The following is an 18,847-nucleotide window of genomic DNA, read 5'->3' as shown; positions in this document are numbered from 1 at the left end:
TTGTTAAGTATTACTTGTTAGATATTACTGCAGTCGGAGCTAGAAACACAAGCATTTCGCTACACCCGCAATAACATCTGCTTAACACGTATGTGACCAATTCATTTTGATTTGATACCTTGAAAGAAGAAAAACTGAAAATATATGCTGTTTTCTTCCACCCCAAACCTTAGTTTGGAACATGCATCACTGTTTCATCATCACACCTATTCATGAGGTACTAAACTGATAACCCTGAGGTTTGATCCCAACTCACCACTGAGAAGGCAATGCAGGCCAGCGCTGAGAGGCTCATGTTGACCTTGGTGACCTCAGTGAACTTCTTGGACTTGTCAACGTAGAGACCCAGGAAGCCAGCTCCGACTATACCGAACACGATGAAGAGACCTCCGCACAGTCCTGCAAAGTCCTGCAACAACAACACACATTGAAAATACTGTTCAGGAAACCAATTCATGGGACATATATTTTTTTCATATTTTGCATGGAAAAACTAATCTTGTTGGTCCTTTGGGATCATTGATGTTTGCTTACATTAGTGTACCCTCGGACACACATAATCTGCTCCAACAGTGTAGAGAAGCAGGTGAACACAGCGATCCCCGAGCCGAAACACAGCAGGAGAATCATGTAGGCCTTGTTCCTCAGGAGCTACAAAGGAACAGGAGGCAGACAGGCACAGGTTACAGTGGGTTACAGATGCTCCTGTTAGAAATTAGCCATCCGGGATCATTCAATGCTGCAGAAATTTGCAGAAATTTCAAGCAGTATCCAAATCCATCGGATATAATGATCACAATATAGTAGCCATATCTAGGAAAACCAAAGTTCCAAAGGCTGGGCCTAATATAGTGTATAAGAGGTCATACAATACGTTTTGCGGTGATTCCTACGTTGATTGATGTAAAAAATATTTGTTGGTCCGTGGTGTGCAATGAAGAGCAACCAGATGCTGCACTTGACACATTTATGAAATTGCTTATCCCAGTTACTAATAAGCATGCACCCATGAAGAAAATGGATGTAAAAACTGTTAAATCCACCTGGATTGATGAGGAATTTAAAAATGTATGGTTGAGAGGGATGAGGCAAAAAGAATGGCAAATAAGTCTGGCTGCACAACCGATTGGCAAACGTACTGCAAATTGAGAAATCTTGTGACTAAACTGTTACCAACACTTCGTAAAAATTGTGTTTGACTAGATACAATGCTATTTTACACTAAACAAATTGACAAAATACTTTCAGCACGCTTATAGGAAAGAACATTCAACAAGCACAGCACTTACACAAATGACTGATGATTGGCTGAGAGAAATTGATGATAAAAGATTATGGGGGCTGATTTGTTAGACTTCAGTGCAGCTTTTGACATTATCGATCATAGTCTTCTGCTGGAAAAACTTTACACCCCCTGCTATATTGTGGATAAAGAGTTACCTGTCTAAACAGAACACAGAGGTTGTTCTTTCATGGAAGCCTCTCCAACATAATCCAGGTAGAATCAGAATTTCCCCAGGGCAGCTGTCTAGGCCCCTTACTTTTTTCAATTTTACTAACGACATGAGTAAAGCCAGTCATGTCTATGTATGCGGATGACTCAACACTATACACATCAGCTACTACAGAGACTGAAATGACTGCAACACTTAACAAAGAGTTACAGTTAGTTTCAGAATGGGTGGCAAGGAATAACTTCTTTCTTTCCCACCTCTTTCAGGAATACCTAGGATAGGATAAAGTAATCCTTCTCACCCCCCTTAAAAGATTTAGATGCACTATTGTAAAGTGGCTGTTCCACTGGATGTCTTAAGGTGAACGCACCAATTTGTAAGTCGCTCTGGATAAGAGCGTCTGCTAAATGACTTAAATGTAATGTAAATGTAATAAGTAAAAACTAAAAGCATTGTATTTGGGAAAAATCATTCACTAAACCCTAAACCTCAACTAAATGTTGTAATAAATAATGTGGAAATTGAGCAAGTTGAGGTGACTAAACTGCTTGGCGTAACCCTGGATTGTAAACTGTTATGGTCAAAACATATTGATACAACAAAAGCTAAGATGGGGAGAAGTCTGTCCATAATAAAGCGCTGCTCTGCTTTCTTAACAGCACTATCAACAAGGCAGGCCCTACAGGCACTAGTTCTGTTGCACCTGGACTACTGTTCAGTCGTGTGGTCAGGTGCCACAAAGAGGGACTTTTTTGCAATTGGCTAAAAACAGGGCAGCACGGCTGGCCCTTGGACGTACACAGAGAGCTAACATTAATAATATGAATGTCAATCTCTCCTGGCTCAAAGTGGAGGAGAGATTGACTTCATCACTACTTGTATTTGTGAGAGGTATTGACATGTTGAATGTACCGATGTGTCTATTTGAACTACTTGCACACAACTCGGACACCCATGCATACCCCACAAGACATGCCACAAGAGGTCTCTTCACAGTCCACAAGTCCAGAACAGACTATGGGAGGCGCACAGTACTACATAGAGCCATGACTACATGGAACTCTATTCCACATCAAGTAACTCATGCAAGCAGTAACATTTGATTTCAAAAACAGATAGAAATACACCTTATGGAACAGCGGGGACTGGGAAGCAACAAAAACATAGGCACAGACACACACGATAACATACACACTATACACACACGTACACATGGATATTGTGTTGTAGATATGTGGTAATAGAGTCGGGGCCTAAAGGCAGACACTTAATGTGTTGTGAAATCTATTGTTAATGTTTTTAAAATGGTATAACTGCCTTCATTTTGCTGGACAGAGAGTAAGAAAGGAAGAGTATCTGCTAATAAACACCAAATATACAATGCAATATGGATGCTGCTACCCCTCTCAAATGAAGTATAATGAGCCTGAACCTCAGTACCATCAGGAGTGAATTAAATGTCGATGGGGACTACAAATATTATTAGTACAGTATTGTCATTCTTTGTGTGTATAACTCCTCACCAGCTTGATTCCCTCCAGGAAGGGCTCTGAGTTGGAGCTTTCGGCACTGGCTGAGGGGGGCGTTGGGGGGGCACTATCACGGATCCCCACTGTTGCTAGGAGACAGATAATGGCTGCTGGTACAGCATATATGAACAGCTGGGAAGATCAGTGAACGCGGATAAAGTATTAATGTAGTGATAAATATATATGTAATCTAAAGTCAAGACAATCTGTTTTACTATTTCTTCCTTAACTCACCAATAAAGGGATGTTGTTGGTAGTCCCCACAATCATAGGGGAAAAGATGCTAGCAATGAGAATCCCAAGGGGATTTGCTGAAAGGAGAAATAGAGAAACACAACCGAAAAATGTAAAATATGCCGCCATGATATTGTCCTTTGTTTGGAGCTAAAACGAACAGACATTTTGGACTTTCTCTTCCTACTTTTTAGGGGATCTCAGTTCCTGTGACTGAAAAGCTGACTGAAAAGCTGACTGAAAAGCTGACTGAGGCTGACGGAAAAGCTGACTGAAAAGCTGACAGAAAGCTGACAGAAAGAGGAGCAGTTGGCAATTCAAAACACATATAGCAAGTGGTGACTAAACCAATAATTCTGACTTGACACAGGTAGTTTTAACAGAGTAACTGATGGGAAATCTGTGGTGGACAGGACAGCAACCATAGCTCACTCACACATGGAGGCTATCATATTGGCGGTGGCCCGCTGGTGCTCTGGGAACCAGAGGGCTGCCAGCTTGGTGGGAGTGAAGATAACTAGGGGCTGGGCCAGGGCACATAGGGTTTGCCCCCCCATCACCACGGGGAAATTGGCTGCACTTGGTAGGTTCCTCATGATGCCCACGAAACGCAGCACAGCTCCCAACATGTTGAGCCAGGAACCCAGCACCAGCTATAGAACAGTCAGAAAGGCAAAATGTCACAATGGGCACGATTTAGTAAAAAAAGTGCCATCTGCATGTGGGCAGCTTCCTCTATCACTGACAGCAGACTTCATATCCAAAGCCCACACACTTTCTATCTGAGATTTTTCCAGACAAACTCAAACATTCACACTTTACTGAATGTCCCTCTTACACCTCTCATCCATATCTCTTTCATCATATCTCTTTCATGCATATTTATTTCATGCATATCTTAAAGGAACAGTCTGTATCTTTCATTTCAAGCACTGGACAGACTCCCCTCACAGGTTTGTTTTCAGTGTGTGCACAGCATTGTAAACAAATATTCTGCGAGATACTGTAGGCAAGGCAGATTTAATGGAATCTGGTCTGTTTTATTCATTTAACCTTTATTTGCCCAGGAAGTCCCATTGAGGTCAGTAGACCTGTGTGTGGTCTACCTTGACCAGACTGTACATACTGTGATTCGGAGTCCTAAGGTGTCCAGCATCCATGTGGTCCCAAAGCTGAGAGGAATGGCCACCACCATGTAGATCATGGACAGCCAGTTGATCTGGTCCAGCGTGACACCCATGAACTGGGCTGAATGGTCTGCCACTGGAGCAAAGGTCAGCCATAACTGAGGACACAAGCACAAACACAAAGGAAGAGGGTGTTTTAGGATCATTTGATTATATATACAATAAATGTGTTATTACATTATTTACAACTTGCTGCTTGTACACAAATGTTCTTCACTGATATTTCCATTCTATCTGCCCAATGTTACAATGCAGTGACACAAAAGTGTCTGATCGGACACCATCTGTTAATATTCCAGTCCAATCAAGATGTCAACCAATGAGACGTAAAGCTTGATTTATTCTATTGAACATTTATTCAACCAGGAAGTCCTATTAAGGACTGAATACCTCTTTCCCAAGGAAGATATTGCAAAACTGCATGACAAACGCAACCCACTGGTATACATGTGATCATGTGATAAAAAGATACATCACTAAGCAGGAAGTAAACCACAGCCTTGCCTTGTGGAACTCCAAGTCACGTGAAAACAGAAGCAATGACTCACAAGGCACTAGCGTATGACCCAGCTTTAGGCCGGACTATTCAAATCAGAGGCTAATATGGAGTGTTTAGGCTTATAGGCTTATTTGCAAATAGTCTGGGTAGCCATTTAATTAGCTGTTCAGGAGTCTTATGGCTTGGGGGTAGAAGCTGTTTAGAAGCCTCTTGGACCTAGACTTGGCGCTCCGGTACCGCTTGCCGTGCGGTAGCAGAGAGAACAGTCTATGACTTATATTGGCATTCATTGGTCAAAATGAATATGTAGAATTCCTATGCTGAGGAGAGAGACCAACCATCCCAGCCCAATAAACAGTGATAGGCCGATACAATCACAGCATGTTAACCATATACAGTTTGACCCCTGTGCCCTCTCCTTCAAAGATTAACCTAACTTTAACCTCTTAGATGTTGTCCCTTATATAGGAGACTTTGAGCGGTTGTGGACCGGTTCCAACTTACATTTTGGTGTACAAAGCCCCCTGTGAACGTTGCAGGGTCCAGTACCTTATAGTGCCAGAAAGCCCCAATTGTCTGCTTTCCACTACTTCTCAATCAGCGGAGCTTACTTGAAGTGTCAGGTTTCACACCCAACATTTGCATAGGGAGTGACGTGTCACATTTTCTGGCCTATCCAGACAAAGTTTCAATTTCATCTGCCTCTGAGCACTAGATTCCAGCCTACTCAAGAGCATGTTGTGTCTCAACCGATGGTGGACACAACACTAAAACCTCAGATGATTTAAAGTAAAGTATAAGCTACAACACGCAAATATGAAGGCACAAATTCATTCCTTCAATTCAGTACCGCTCTTCACCGTGCCCAGAACTGGCCGAACAGGTGTTCATGGCCGAACAGGTGCTGTACCTCCTTTCCCTCCTTTATGGAACAGTAGTTATAGTCATAACTGTACCTTCCCTTTCAGTCACTCAACTCAGTACAACAAATCTATGAGGACATGAAATCACACCCCAGGGCACCAAATGAAATTGCCAATGGCAGACCACTCAGAGTTCCAACCCGATAGGAAAACCTGCGGTACCGGGTATTGTGCAATCTGCATGCTGCTTAATGACACTCTCCTGACCCAGTGGTAACCACACTGTTGGCTACACAGGGGGCAATGAAATCCGAGCAATAAAACCTCACAAAAATGTTTGGTAATGCCCAACTCGCCGTAGAACAGATATCCCCTGAAGGCAACCCTTTAAACAACGCCCAAGACGTTGCCAAACCCCTGGTGAAATGGGCACGTGCACCATTAGGTAATTCTTGCCTTTTGCTGTCATAGCGGACCAGAGAAATAGCCCCCGAGCTGCAGTTTAGAAAGCCCCCTAAAACTATCCGGATTAGCAAAACAGACAAAAAGTTGGACACTCAAACGTACACCCCTAGGCCGCTAGATGTACAAATCAAATCAAATTGTATTTGTCACATAAGACGTGGTTAGCAGATGTTAACGCGAGTGTAGCAAAATGCTTGTGCTTCTAGTTCCGACCATGCAGTAATATCTAACAAGTAATCTAACCTAACAATTTCACAACAACTACCTTATGCACACAAGTGTGAAGGAATGAATAAGAATATGTACATAAAAATATATGAACGAGTGATGGCCAAACGGCATAGGCAAGATGCAGTAGATGGTATAGAGTACAGTATATACATATGAGATGAGTAATGTAGGGTATGTAAACATTATATAAAGTGACATTGTTTAAAGTGGCTAGTGATACATTTATTACATCAAGATGGCAGTATGCAGTAGATGGTATAGAGTACAGTATATACATATGAGATGAGTAATGTAGGGTATGTAAACATGGCGTAACGCTCATACGGATATAGGGCATGTAACCTCCACTGCTCCTCAGAAGCAAATGGAGGAGGCGAAAAGGGAAATAGCTCAAAGCCAGAGACCTGTAGGACATAGTCATGACCTTAGCAGCAAAGGGTGCAATAGGACGCAACGTCACCTTAGAGTCAACAAGGGTGAACTTTATACAAGAGGGGTGAATGGATAACATGTGGGGATCTCCAACACATTTGGCTGAGGCCAAAGCCACGAGCAGGGCGGTCTTGTAGGAGAGGATTTCAGATCCAATGACTCCATTGGTTCAAAGGGGGCCTCACAGAGCACATACAAAACCAAAGCCAAATCCCAAATGGGTGCAATAGGTTTAGAATCCGGGTCCCCGCCTAAAAGGAGAATGATCTCCGTGAACCAATGTTGTTTGGGCCAACGGGGAGCCACAAGGATCAATGACAATCCCTCCAGATGCACCATTTCCAGCGTGGGCTGAATCAGGTCCACAGGGGGAAATGCGTCAAGGAGCACCCAGAGCCCTTATCGAGAAAACCAGTCAACAACGCACGTTTTCTTATGATGAGTAAAGATCTACGTCATCCTTGCCAAACATTTCCCATATCTGGGAGATCCCAGAGAACGGGTGCACCCCTGGATAGCAGATCCACACCTGTATTGAGGCACCCGGGGGGATGCGTCGCCCGGAGTGAGGGAAAGTGCGCACTGCTCCACAGCAGTAGTGAGCGAGCCAAGGATAAGATGGTTAGAGACTGCACCCTTCCCTGTCTGTTGATGTATGCCAGCAACCCCCAAATGTAGCTGCCCTCAGGGGATGCATCTGTCGTGATCACCTTGCGGGATATAACTCATCCCATGGGGGTCCCCAGCGACAACAAAGCCCATTGGCATAACGGGGCCACCCGGAGGGACCAATTTAGGTGGCGCGATGCGTTCATGTGCCTATAACCCACCGCTGAAAAGGTTGCATCAGCAACAGCCCAGGGGAAACCATGGGTATCATAGAAGCCATCATCCCCAATTGACGCAGGCACTGGTGAAAATGCAATATGTGACCCAGCCAAAATCAGGCCAAGTAAAACCGGAAACCATACGGCCTCTGCTGGGACAAGAACGTTTATGTCTATCTTGAGACCCAGAAACGGAACATGCTGAGATGGAGTCAAACAGCTATTCTCTTGATTCACTCTGAAACTCAAGAGACTGAACATGTGAAACCAGCATGGATGTGTTTAACACAGCCTGCTCCCTTGACTCCGCTACCACCAGCCAAATAATAATAATAAATAATTGGAAGAAGCTAGCTAGCTTACAAAGAATAACAACAAAAAATATCTAGTTAACAGAAGAAAGGAAGACAAAATAAGGACAGAAGAAAAAGGAAAATAAAAAGGACAACAAAGTGAAACCTCTAAAGAAACAAGAGACCATAATACAAGAAACAGCACTATAGAGAGATAGAACAACAAAAACGCAGCCACTGCCAGCTAGCCTACTTCAGCAGTACTGTATCATTTGAATTATTTTAGTCAATAAGATTCCTGCTACGTAAGCTTAACTTTCTGAACATTCGAGACGTGTAGTCCACTGAGAGTTCATCTCAGCCTATGCCTCCCTCCAGTCCCTCGACTTCTTGGCACTGACGGAAACATGGATCACCACAGATAACACTGCTACTCCTACTGCTCTCTCTTCGTCCGCCCACGTGTTCTCGCACACCCCGAGAGCTTCTGGTCAGCGGGGTGGTGGCACCGGGATCCTCATCTCTCCCAAGTGGTCATTCTCTCTTTCTCCCCTTACCCATCTGTCTATCGCCTCCTTTGAATTCCATGCTGTCACAGTTACCAGCCCTTTCAAGCTTAACATCCTTATCATTTATCGCCCTCCAGGTTCCCTCGGAGAGTTCATCAATGAGCTTGATGCCTTGATAAGCTCCTTTCCTGAGGACGGCTCACCTCTCACAGTTCTGGGCGACTTTAACCTCCCCACGTCTACCTTTGACTCATTCCTCTCTGCCTCCTTCTTTCCACTCCTCTCCTCTTTTGACCTCACCCTCTCACCTTCCCCCTCTACTCACAAGGCAGGCAATACGCTCGACCTCATCTTTACTAGATGCTGTTCTTCCACTAACCTCACTGCAACTCCCCTCCAAGTCTCCGACCACTACCTTGTATCCTTTTCCCTCTTGCTCTCATCCAACACTTCCCACACTGCCCCTACTCGGATGGTATCGCGCCGTCCCAATCTTCGCTCTCTCTCCCCCGCTACTCTCTCCTCTTCCATCCTATCATCTCTTCCCTCTGCTCAAACCTTCTCCAACCTATCTCCTGATTCTGCCTCCTCAACCCTCCTCTCCTCCCTTCTGCATCCCTTGATTCTCTATGTCCCCTATCCTCCAGGCCGGCTCGGTCCTCCCCTCCTGCTCCGTGGCTCGACGACTCATTGCGAGCTCACAGAACAGGGCTCCGGGCAGCCGAGCGGAAATGGAGGAAAACTCGCCTCCCTGCGGACCTGGCATCCTTTCACTCCCTCCTCTCTACATTTTCCTCTTCTGTCTCTGCTGCTAAAGCCACTTTCTACCACTCTAAAGTCCAAGCATCTGCCTCTAACCCTAGGAAGCTCTTTGCCACCTTCTCCTCCCTCCTGAATCCTCCTCCCCTCCCCCCTCCTCCCTCTCTGCAGATGACTTCGTCAACCATTTTGAAAAGAAGGTCGACGACATCCGATCCTCGTTTGCTAAGTCAAACGACACCGCTGGTTCTGCTCACACTGCCCTACCCTGTGCTCTGACTTCTTTCTCCCCTCTCTCTCCAGATGAAATCTCGCGTCTTGTGACGGCCGGCCGCCCAACAACCTGCCCGCTTGACCCTATTCCCTCCTCTCTTCTCCAGACCATTTCCGGAGACCTTCTCCCTTACCTCACCTCGCTCATCAACTCATCCCTGACCGCTGGCTACGTCCCTTCTGTCTTCAAGAGAGCGAGAGTTGCACCCCTTCTGAAAAAACCTACACTCGATCCCTCCGATGTCAACAACTACAGACCAGTATCCCTTCTTTCTTTTCTCTCCAAAACTCTTGAACGTGCCGTCCTTGGCCAGCTCTCCCGCTATCTCTCTCAGAATGACCTTCTTGATCCAAATCAGTCAGGTTTCAAGACTAGTCATTCAACTGAGACTGCTCTTCTCTGTATCACGGAGGCCCTCCGCACTGCTAAAGCTAACTCTCTCTCTCTGCTCTCATCCTTCTAGACCTATCGGCTGCCTTCGATACTGTGAACCATCAGATCCTCCTCTCCACCCTCTCCGAGTTGGGCATCTCCGGCGCGGCCCACGCTTGGATTGCGTCCTACCTGACAGGTCGCTCCTACCAGGTGGCGTGGCGAGAATCTGTCTCCTCACCACGCGCTCTCACCACTGGCGTCCCCCAGGGCTCTGTTCTAGGCCCTCTCCTATTCTCGCTATACACCAAGTCACTTGGCTCTGTCATAACCTCACATGGTCTCTCCTATCATTGCTATGCAGATGACACACAATTAATCTTCTCCTTTCCCCCTTCTGATGACCAGGTGGCGAATCGCATCTCTGCATGTCTGGCAGACATATCAGTGTGGATGACGGATCACCACCTCAAGCTGAACCTCGGCATGACAGAGCTGCTCTTCCTCCCGGGGAAGGACTGCCCGTTCCATGATCTCGCCATCACGGTTGACAACTCCATTGTGTCCTCCTCCCAGAGCGCTAAGAACCTTGGCGTGATCCTGGACAACACCCTGTCGTTCTCAACTAACATCAAGGCGGTGGCCCGTTCTTGTAGGTTCATGCTCTACAACATCCGCAGAGTACGACCCTGCCTCACACAGGAAGCAGCGCAGGTCCTAATCCAGGCACTTGTCATCTCCCGTCTGGATTACTGCAACTCGCTGTTGGCTGGGCTCCCTGCCTGTGCCATTAAACCCCTACAACTCATCCAGAACGCCGCAGCCCGTCTGGTGTTCAACCTTCCCAAGTTCTCTCACGTCACCCCGCTCCTCCGCTCTCTCCACTGGCTTCCAGTTGAAGCTCGCATCCGCTACAAGACCATGGTGCTTGCCTACGGAGCTGTGAGGGGAACGGCACCTCAGTACCTCCAGGCTCTGATCAGGCCCTACACCCAAACAAGGGCACTGCGTTCATCCGCCTCTGGCCTGCTCGCCTCCCTACCACTGAGGAAGTACAGTTCCCGCGCAGCCCAGTCAAAACTGTTCGCTGCTCTGGCCCCCCAATGGTGGAACAAACTCCCTCACGACGCCAGGACAGCGGAGTCAATCACCACCTTCCGGAGACACCTGAAACCCCACCTCTTTCAGGAATACCTAGGATAGGATAAAGTAATCCTTCTCACCCCCCTTAAAAGATTTAGATGCACTATTGTAAAGTGGATGTTCCACTGGATGTCTTAAGGTGAACGCACCAATTTGTAAGTCGCTCTGGATAAGAGCGTCTGCTAAATGACTTAAATGTAAATGTAAATGCAAATATCCAGGTAGTCCAATTTCCTGAGTCCCAGACACTCGTAGGCTACACAGCCTCGAAATGGAACCTCAGGAACTTCCTGTGAGGGGGATATTATTGCCACATGAAAGTATGTGTCCTTCAGGTCAATTGAGGTGACCCAATTGCCCGGGCGCCCTGTAACAACCGGCTGTTCGTGACCATTCTGAATTTTTACACCCTGAAGTCCTTGTTTAGGGCACGCAGGTCTAAAATGGGTGCAAAGTCCCGCCCTTTCTGGGTAAATACTGGGTGTGCCGGGCCTCTGACATGTTCGCATTATCAAGGGTGACACTGTGCATGCACGCCATTGGTCGACACAGACAGCGAGTCTCCCGCAATGTGCCATCTGAAGCAGCATAAAACCAAAATGTGGGGGGGTTCACCATTCTCAACAACCGAGTGTCTGACTGTGGGAAAGGGACTCTTTTTATTGAGCTCGTATGTGGAGGACAACACACACTTGACACCCGTGAAAACAATGTAACTTGGGTTAGAAACAATGTGTTTAAGTGCCTTTTATGAGCACAGGAGCTCAAGTAACGGCCGAAGCAGTACCCTGGTCGGCCGTAGCCAAACACAGAGGCACTGTTGTCACCGTATGCAGTACCGTATGCTAGCCAAGCCTGCTGCCAGTGTAGAGCTAGCAGAAGAAAACCCGGGTTAAGCTAGGGCAGCTTTCACATGCCTCAGCCCAGGCAGACAAGGCATTTGATCTGACCAAAGCCTGAATTCATCCATGGTTCCCATAACTCAGACCCAGCCGAGGCTCCTGTGAGAGGAAGTCCTAAGAATTCTACCCATTTGGGGTGGCAGAGAAGCCTAGTGGTTAGAGCATTGGACTAGAAACCAAAAGGTTGCAAGTTCAAGTCCCTGAGCTGACAAGGTACAACTCTGTCGTTCTGCCCCTGAACAAGGCAGTTCCTAGTGATTGAAAATAAGAGTTTGTTCTTAACTATCCTGCCTGGTTAAATAAAGGTACAAATTTGCCAAGGGAATCTGGTCACACTATGGACTTGGGAACAGGGCAAGCCACTGTTACTGACACCTTCATCTCACACACAAGTTGAGCAGGGGCAGCAAGAGCATGCGCTGCTCCGAGACATACCAGACAACAAAATGTGAGTATCATTTAATTTATTTGGGCATGGTCTTGAACCTGAACCCGCCTTGTTAGCCTTCGTCGTTTTGGTTGCGTTAACCATCTTACTCAGCCAGTTAGCCAGGCTAAACAGGCAGAAGAATAACTAACAAATTGGTCGGGAACTTCACCAAACTAGTTATTAAACTTTAATATATAAAGTACAGAAGGATTTTTTATTTATTTAACTTGGCAAGTCAGTTAAGAACAATTTGTTATATACTATGACGGTCTACCCCGGCCAAACCCTATAGGACTCCCAATCACAGCCAGTTGTGTTACAGCCTGGACTCGAACACGGGTCTGTAGTGACACCTCTACCACTGAGATGGACTGCCTTAGACCGCTGCGCCACTCGGGAGTCCAAGTATGTCCGCCCTCTTGGCCAGTTAAGTTGGAGTAAAGCCTGATACATTTTGCATTCCAATATTATAATTTTTGTGTGAATTGTTCTGCTCAGTTAGAGGTGAAGAGTGGAAGAATAGAAGGAATGAATCCGTGTCTTGGGTTCATCACCTGTGGAAGATGGGGCTTCAATTTACATTGTCAGGCGTGATTTGCCCTAAGGCACACATTCCCTATTAAAGCAATAGCCCCAGGGGTACATTAGCTTAATTCTCTGAAATATTAGGGTGCACCATATGGCAGATACCTTCACAGTACCCTTGTAGAAGTCTGAACCAAATGCATTTTGACTCAATGAGTGATATGCTGAAGGGGTTCATGATGACTCCTGAAACGTCACTATAGGCTGCTAAGCTACTGTATTTCATAGTGAAGGGTAAACACTAATTTAGGATCTGCAGCAGTCTGTCCAAATCAAATCAAATGAAATTGTATTGATCACATACACATGTTCAGCAGATGTTATTGCAGGTGTATTGACATGCTTGTGTTTCTAGCTCCAACAGTGCAGTAATATCTAACAAGTAATATCTAACCATTTCAAAACAATACACACAATACACACAAATCTAAAGTTAAGGAATGGAATTAAGAACATATTAATATTTGGACGAGCCATGTTGGAGTGGCATAGACCAAGATACAGTAGAATAGAATAGAAGGACTTCCTGTGACATCGGGTGCTGTAGGTATCCTGGAGGGCAGGTAGTCTGCCCCCGGTGATGCGCTGTGCAGACCGCACCACCCTCTGGAGAGCCTTGAGGTTGTGGGCAGTGCAGTTGCTGTACCAGGCGGTGATAAAACCCGACAGGATGTTCTCAATTGTGCATCTGTAAAAGTTTGTGAGGGTTTTAGGTGCCTCCTGAGGTTGAAGAGGCGCTGCTGCGCCTTCTTCACCACACTGTCTGTGTGGGTGGACCATTTCAGTTTTCAGTGATGTATACGCCAAGGAAATGGACGCTTTCCACCTTCTCCACTGTGGTCCCGTCGATGTAGACAGGGGGTTGCACCCTCTGCTGTTTCCTGAAGTCCCCGATAAGCTCCTTTGTTTTGTTGACCTTGAGTGAGAGGTTATTTTCCTGCATCACACTCCCAGGGCCCTCATCTCCTTCCTGTAGGCTGTCTCGTCATTGTTGGTAACCAGGCCTACTACTGCTGTGTCGTCTGCAAACTTGATGATTGAGTTGGAGCCGTGGGTGAAACGGGAGTCATGAATGAAAAGGGAGTACAGGAGGGAGCTGAGCACGCACCCTTGTAGGGCCCATGTGTTGAGGATCAGCTAAGTGGAGGTGTTGTTTCCTACCTTCACCGCCTGGGGGGCGGCCCTTCAGGAAGACTAGGACCGAGTTGCACAGGGCAGGGTTCAGACCCAGGGCCTCAAGCTTAATGATGAGCGTGGAGGGTACTATGGTGTTGAATGCTGAGCTATAGTCAATGAACAGCATTCTTACATGCAACAGCATGTAAGAAATGAACAGCATTCTTCCTGCAACACTAACTCAAAAAGGTTCTGGGACACTGTAAAGTCCATGGAGAATAAGAACACCTCCTCCCAGCTGCCCACTGCACTGAAGATAGGAAACACTGTCACCACTGATAAATCCACCATAATTGAGAATTTCAATAAGCATTTTTCTACGGCTGGCCATGCTTTCCACCTGGCTACTCCTACCCCGGTCAACAGCACTGCACCCCCAACAGCAACTCGCCCAAGCCTTCCCCATTTCTCCTTCTCCCAAATCCATTCAGCTGATGTTCTGAAAGAGCTGCAAAATCTGGACCCCTACAAATCAGCCGGGCTAGACAATCTGGACCCTTTCTTTCTAAAATTATCTGCCGAAATTGTAGCCACCCCTATTACTAGCCTGTTCAACCTCTCTTTCGTGTCGTCTGAGATTCCCAAAGATTGGAAAGCAGCTGCGGTCATCCCCCTCTTCAAAGGGGGGGACACTCTTGACACAAACTGCTACAGTCCTATATCTATCCTACCATGCCTTTCTAAGGTCTTCGAAAGCCAAGTCAACAAACAGATTACCGACCATTTCGAATCTCACCATACCTTCTCTGCTATGCAATCTGGTTTCAGAGCTGGTCATGGGTGCACCTCAGCCACGCTCAAGGTCCTAAACGATATCTTAACCGCCATCGATAAGAAACATTACTGTGCAGCCGTATTCATTGATCTGGCCAAGGCTTTCGACTCTGTCAATCACCACATCCTCATCGGCAGACTCGACAGCCTTGGTTTCTCAAATGATTGCCTCGCCTGGTTCACCAACTACTTCTCTGATAGAGTTCAGTGTGTCAAATCAGAGGGTCTGCTGTCCGGACCTCTGGCAGTCTCTATGGGGGTGCCACAGGGTTCAATTCTTGGACCGACTCTCTTCTCTGTATACATCAATGAGGTCGCTCTTGCTGCTGGTGAGTCTCTGATCCACCTCTACGCAGACGGCACCATTCTGTATACTTCCGGCCCTTCTTTGGACACTGTGTTAACAACCCTCCAGGCAAGCTTCAATGCCATACAACTCTCCTTCCGTGGCCTCCAATTGCTCTTAAATACAAGTACAACTAAATACATGCTCTTCAACCGATCGCTACCTGCACCTACCCGCCTGTCCAACATCACTACTCTGGACGGCTCTGACTTAGAATACGTGGACAACTACAAATACTTAGGTGTCTGGTTAGACTGTAAACTCTCCTTCCAGACCCATATCAAACATCTCCAATCCAAAGTTAAATCTAGAATTGGCTTCCTATTTCGCAACAAAGCATCCTTCACTCATGCTGCCAAACATACCCTTGTAAAACTGACCATCCTACCAATCCTCGACTTTGGCGATGTCATTTACAAAATAGCCTCCAATACCCTACTCGACAAATTGGATGCAGTCTATCACAGTGCAATCCGTTTTGTCACCAAAGCCCCATATACTACCCACCATTGCGACCTGTACGCTCTCGTTGGCTAGCCCTCGCTTCATACTCGTCGTCAAACCCACTGGCTCCATGTCATCTACAAGACCCTGCTAGGTAAAGTCCCCCCTTATCTCAGCTCGCTGGTCACCATAGCATCTCCCACCTGTAGCACACGCTCCAGCAGGTATATCTCTCTAGTCACCCCCAAAACCAATTCTTTCTTTGGCCGCCTCTCCTTCCAGTTCTCTGCTGCCAATGACTGGAACGAACTACAAAAATCTCTGAAACTGGAAACACTTATTTCCCTCACTAGCTTTAAGCACCAACTGTCAGAGCAGCTCACAGATTACTGCACCTGTACATAGCCCACCTATAATTTAGCCTAAACAACTACCTCTTTCCCAACTGTATTTAATTAATGTATTTATTTTGCTCCTTTGCACCCCATTATTTTTATTTCTACTTTGCACATTCTTCCATTGCAAAACTACCATTCCAGTGTTTTACTTGCTATATTGTAATTACTTTGCCACCATGGCCTTTTTTTGCCTTTACCTCCCTTCTCACCTCATTTGCTCACATTGTATATAGACTTGTTTATACTGTATTATTGACTGTATGTTTGTTTTACTCCATGTGTAACTCTGTGTCGTTGTATGTGTCGAACTGCTTTGCTTTATCTTGGCCAGGTCGCAATTGTAAATGATAACTTGTTCTCAACTTGCCTACCTGGTTAAATAAAGGTTAAATAAAATAAATAAATTACATAGGTATTCCTCTTGTCCATGAAAGCAGACTGGGATAGGGAGAGATTGAATATGTCTGTAAACACTCCAGCCAGCTGGTCTGCACATTCTCTGAGGACGCAGCTAAGGATGCCGTCTGGGCCGGCAGCCTCGCGAGGGTTAACACGCTTAAATGTCTTACTCACGTCGGCTACAGAGATGGAGAGTCCACTGTCCTTGATAGCTAGCTGTGTCGCTGGCACTGTGTTATCTTCAAAGCGGCTGAAAAAGGTGTTTAGCTTGTCCGGAAGCAAGACGTCGGTGTCGCTTTCAGTTTTGCGCGATTGCTGCCATCTATCCACGGTTTCTGGTTTGGGTAGATTTTAATAGTCAAAGTGGGTACATCTCCTATACATTTTCTGACAAACTCATTCACCGTATACATGTATTCGTTGATGTTATTCTCAGAGGCTACCCAGAACATATCCCAGTCCCATGATCAAAACAATCTTGAACCATGGATTCCGATTGGTCTGACAAGCATTGAATAGTCCATAGCACGGGTACTTCCTGTTTGAGTTTCTGCCTATAGGAAGGGAGGACCAAAATAGAGTCGTGATCAGATTTGCCGAAGGGAGGGTGGGGGAGGGCCTTGTAGGCATTTCGAAAAGTTGAGTAGCAGTGGTCCAATGTTTTCTCAGAGCGAGTGCTACAGTCAATGTGCTGGTAGAACGTTGGTAGCGTTTTCCTCAGATTAGCTTTGTTAAAATCCCTGGCTACTATAAATATGGTATCAGGATATGTGGTTTCCAGTTTGCATAGAGTCCAGTGTAAGTATTTGAGGGCCGTTGTGGTAACGGCTTGAGGGGGAATATACACGGCTGTGACTAAAACCGAAGAGAATTCTCTTGGGAGGTAATGTGGTCATCATTTGATTGTGAGGTATTCTAGGTCGGGTGAACAAAATAACTTGAGTTTATGTATGTTATCACAATCACACCATGAGTAGTTAATCATGAAACATATACCCTTCTTCTTCCCGGAGAGATCTTTATTCTTGTCTGTGCAATGAACTGAGAACCCAACTGGCTGTATGGACTCCGACAGTATATCCAGAGAGAGCCATGTTTCTGTGAAACAAAATGTTGTATGTTACAATCCCTGATGTCTCTCTGGAAGGAGATCCTCGCCCTGAGCTCGTCAACTTTATTATCCAGAGACTGAACATTATAGAGTAATATACTCGGAAGCGGTGGGTGGTGAGCGCGCCTACTGAGTCGGGATTAGGAGTCCACTCCGAATACCTCTTCTCTGCCGGGGGTGTTTTGGATCAGCCTCTGGAATCAGTTCAATTGCCCTGGGGGGTACGAACAATCAATCCAATTCGAGAAATTCCTGAACATAATGCTGCTCGAGAACATCTACATTTTAAAAAGTCTAATAAATTCATGTAATATAGCCTAAACCATCACAATAAATCCATTATTTATTCTAGACAGGTCTAAAGAAACATGATATGAAGTAAATGTAGTCTATTTCAGAAGAACAGAATAGCATACATTGTTGCTATAAACTACGCCATATGCCTGCCTGTAGGCTACACTAGTTCATTTATCAAATGTGGCAGTAGGGAATCACATAATATACCATATTATATCAGGATCACAAACAATAGAAAGAGGTCAGACTTTTCAAAAGTAACCTGTAGGCTACATGTCAGTGTCACATGCTTCTCCAGTTCATTTACCTTTTAAAACAATGTAGTAATAGAGCCATAGAGATTGCTACATTGTTGTAACATTGTAGCAATCTGAGCCCTAGAGATTATTACATTGGTGTAACATTGTAGGAATCAGAGAAGGGGAGATTATAACATTGGTGTAACGTTGTAACAATCTGAGTCACAGTGAGTTTTACATTGCTACAAAAAATTACAAAATCACACCATGGATTTATTGACAGATTACAGCCAAGTTAATGTATGAGACAGCAAATGATAATTAAAGCCACTTACTATGGAGTTTGAGCAATTTAGCAAGCACAACACGAACAGAATGAACCATCTCCTCTTGTAAACTTTGAACACAATACATTTTTCGAGTACTGGATTGGGTTTAATCGGAATGACGTCGTCCCGGAATTCATTAACATCTTCCATTAGTAGTGTTGTATCCAGCCTGATGCAGTAGACTTTAAAATATTAAATTAGCATATTTGAACCAAGGGTATAGTGCCTTTAAAACGTTTATTTAAAACATATCCTACATTGTCATTCCGATAAAGCAACACAACCAACTGGTTTGAGATCAACAACACCGCACAGTGTTTTTAGTGGGGACGGGTATTCATTACGG

The 18,847-nt window shown here is 45.5% G+C and overlaps 1 protein-coding gene across 2 annotated transcripts in view; it reads right to left on the bottom strand.

Moving 5' to 3' along the window:
- Window positions 1–18,847, bottom strand: part of LOC115129507 (solute carrier family 49 member A3-like) — a 26,940-nt gene extending 8,093 nt beyond the window's left edge. For both annotated transcript variants that reach the window (XM_029659923.2, XM_029659924.2), the window contains exons 1-7: window positions 18,508–18,847; window positions 4,344–4,502; window positions 3,654–3,870; window positions 3,218–3,294; window positions 2,978–3,115; window positions 535–651; window positions 257–409 (exon numbers count right to left, since the gene is read on the bottom strand). In XM_029659923.2, the coding sequence (XP_029515783.1) occupies window positions 257–409; window positions 535–651; window positions 2,978–3,115; window positions 3,218–3,294; window positions 3,654–3,870; window positions 4,344–4,502; window positions 18,508–18,651 (1,005 nt within the window). In that variant the 5' untranslated portion in view covers window positions 18,652–18,847. The remainder of the gene's footprint in view (window positions 1–256; window positions 410–534; window positions 652–2,977; window positions 3,116–3,217; window positions 3,295–3,653; window positions 3,871–4,343; window positions 4,503–18,507) is intronic.

The sequence above is a fragment of the Oncorhynchus nerka genome, linkage group LG5, assembly GCF_034236695.1.
Source record: "Oncorhynchus nerka isolate Pitt River linkage group LG5, Oner_Uvic_2.0, whole genome shotgun sequence".
NCBI lineage: Eukaryota > Metazoa > Chordata > Actinopteri > Salmoniformes > Salmonidae > Oncorhynchus > Oncorhynchus nerka.
This window is presented reverse-complemented; position numbering and strand designations above follow the sequence as displayed.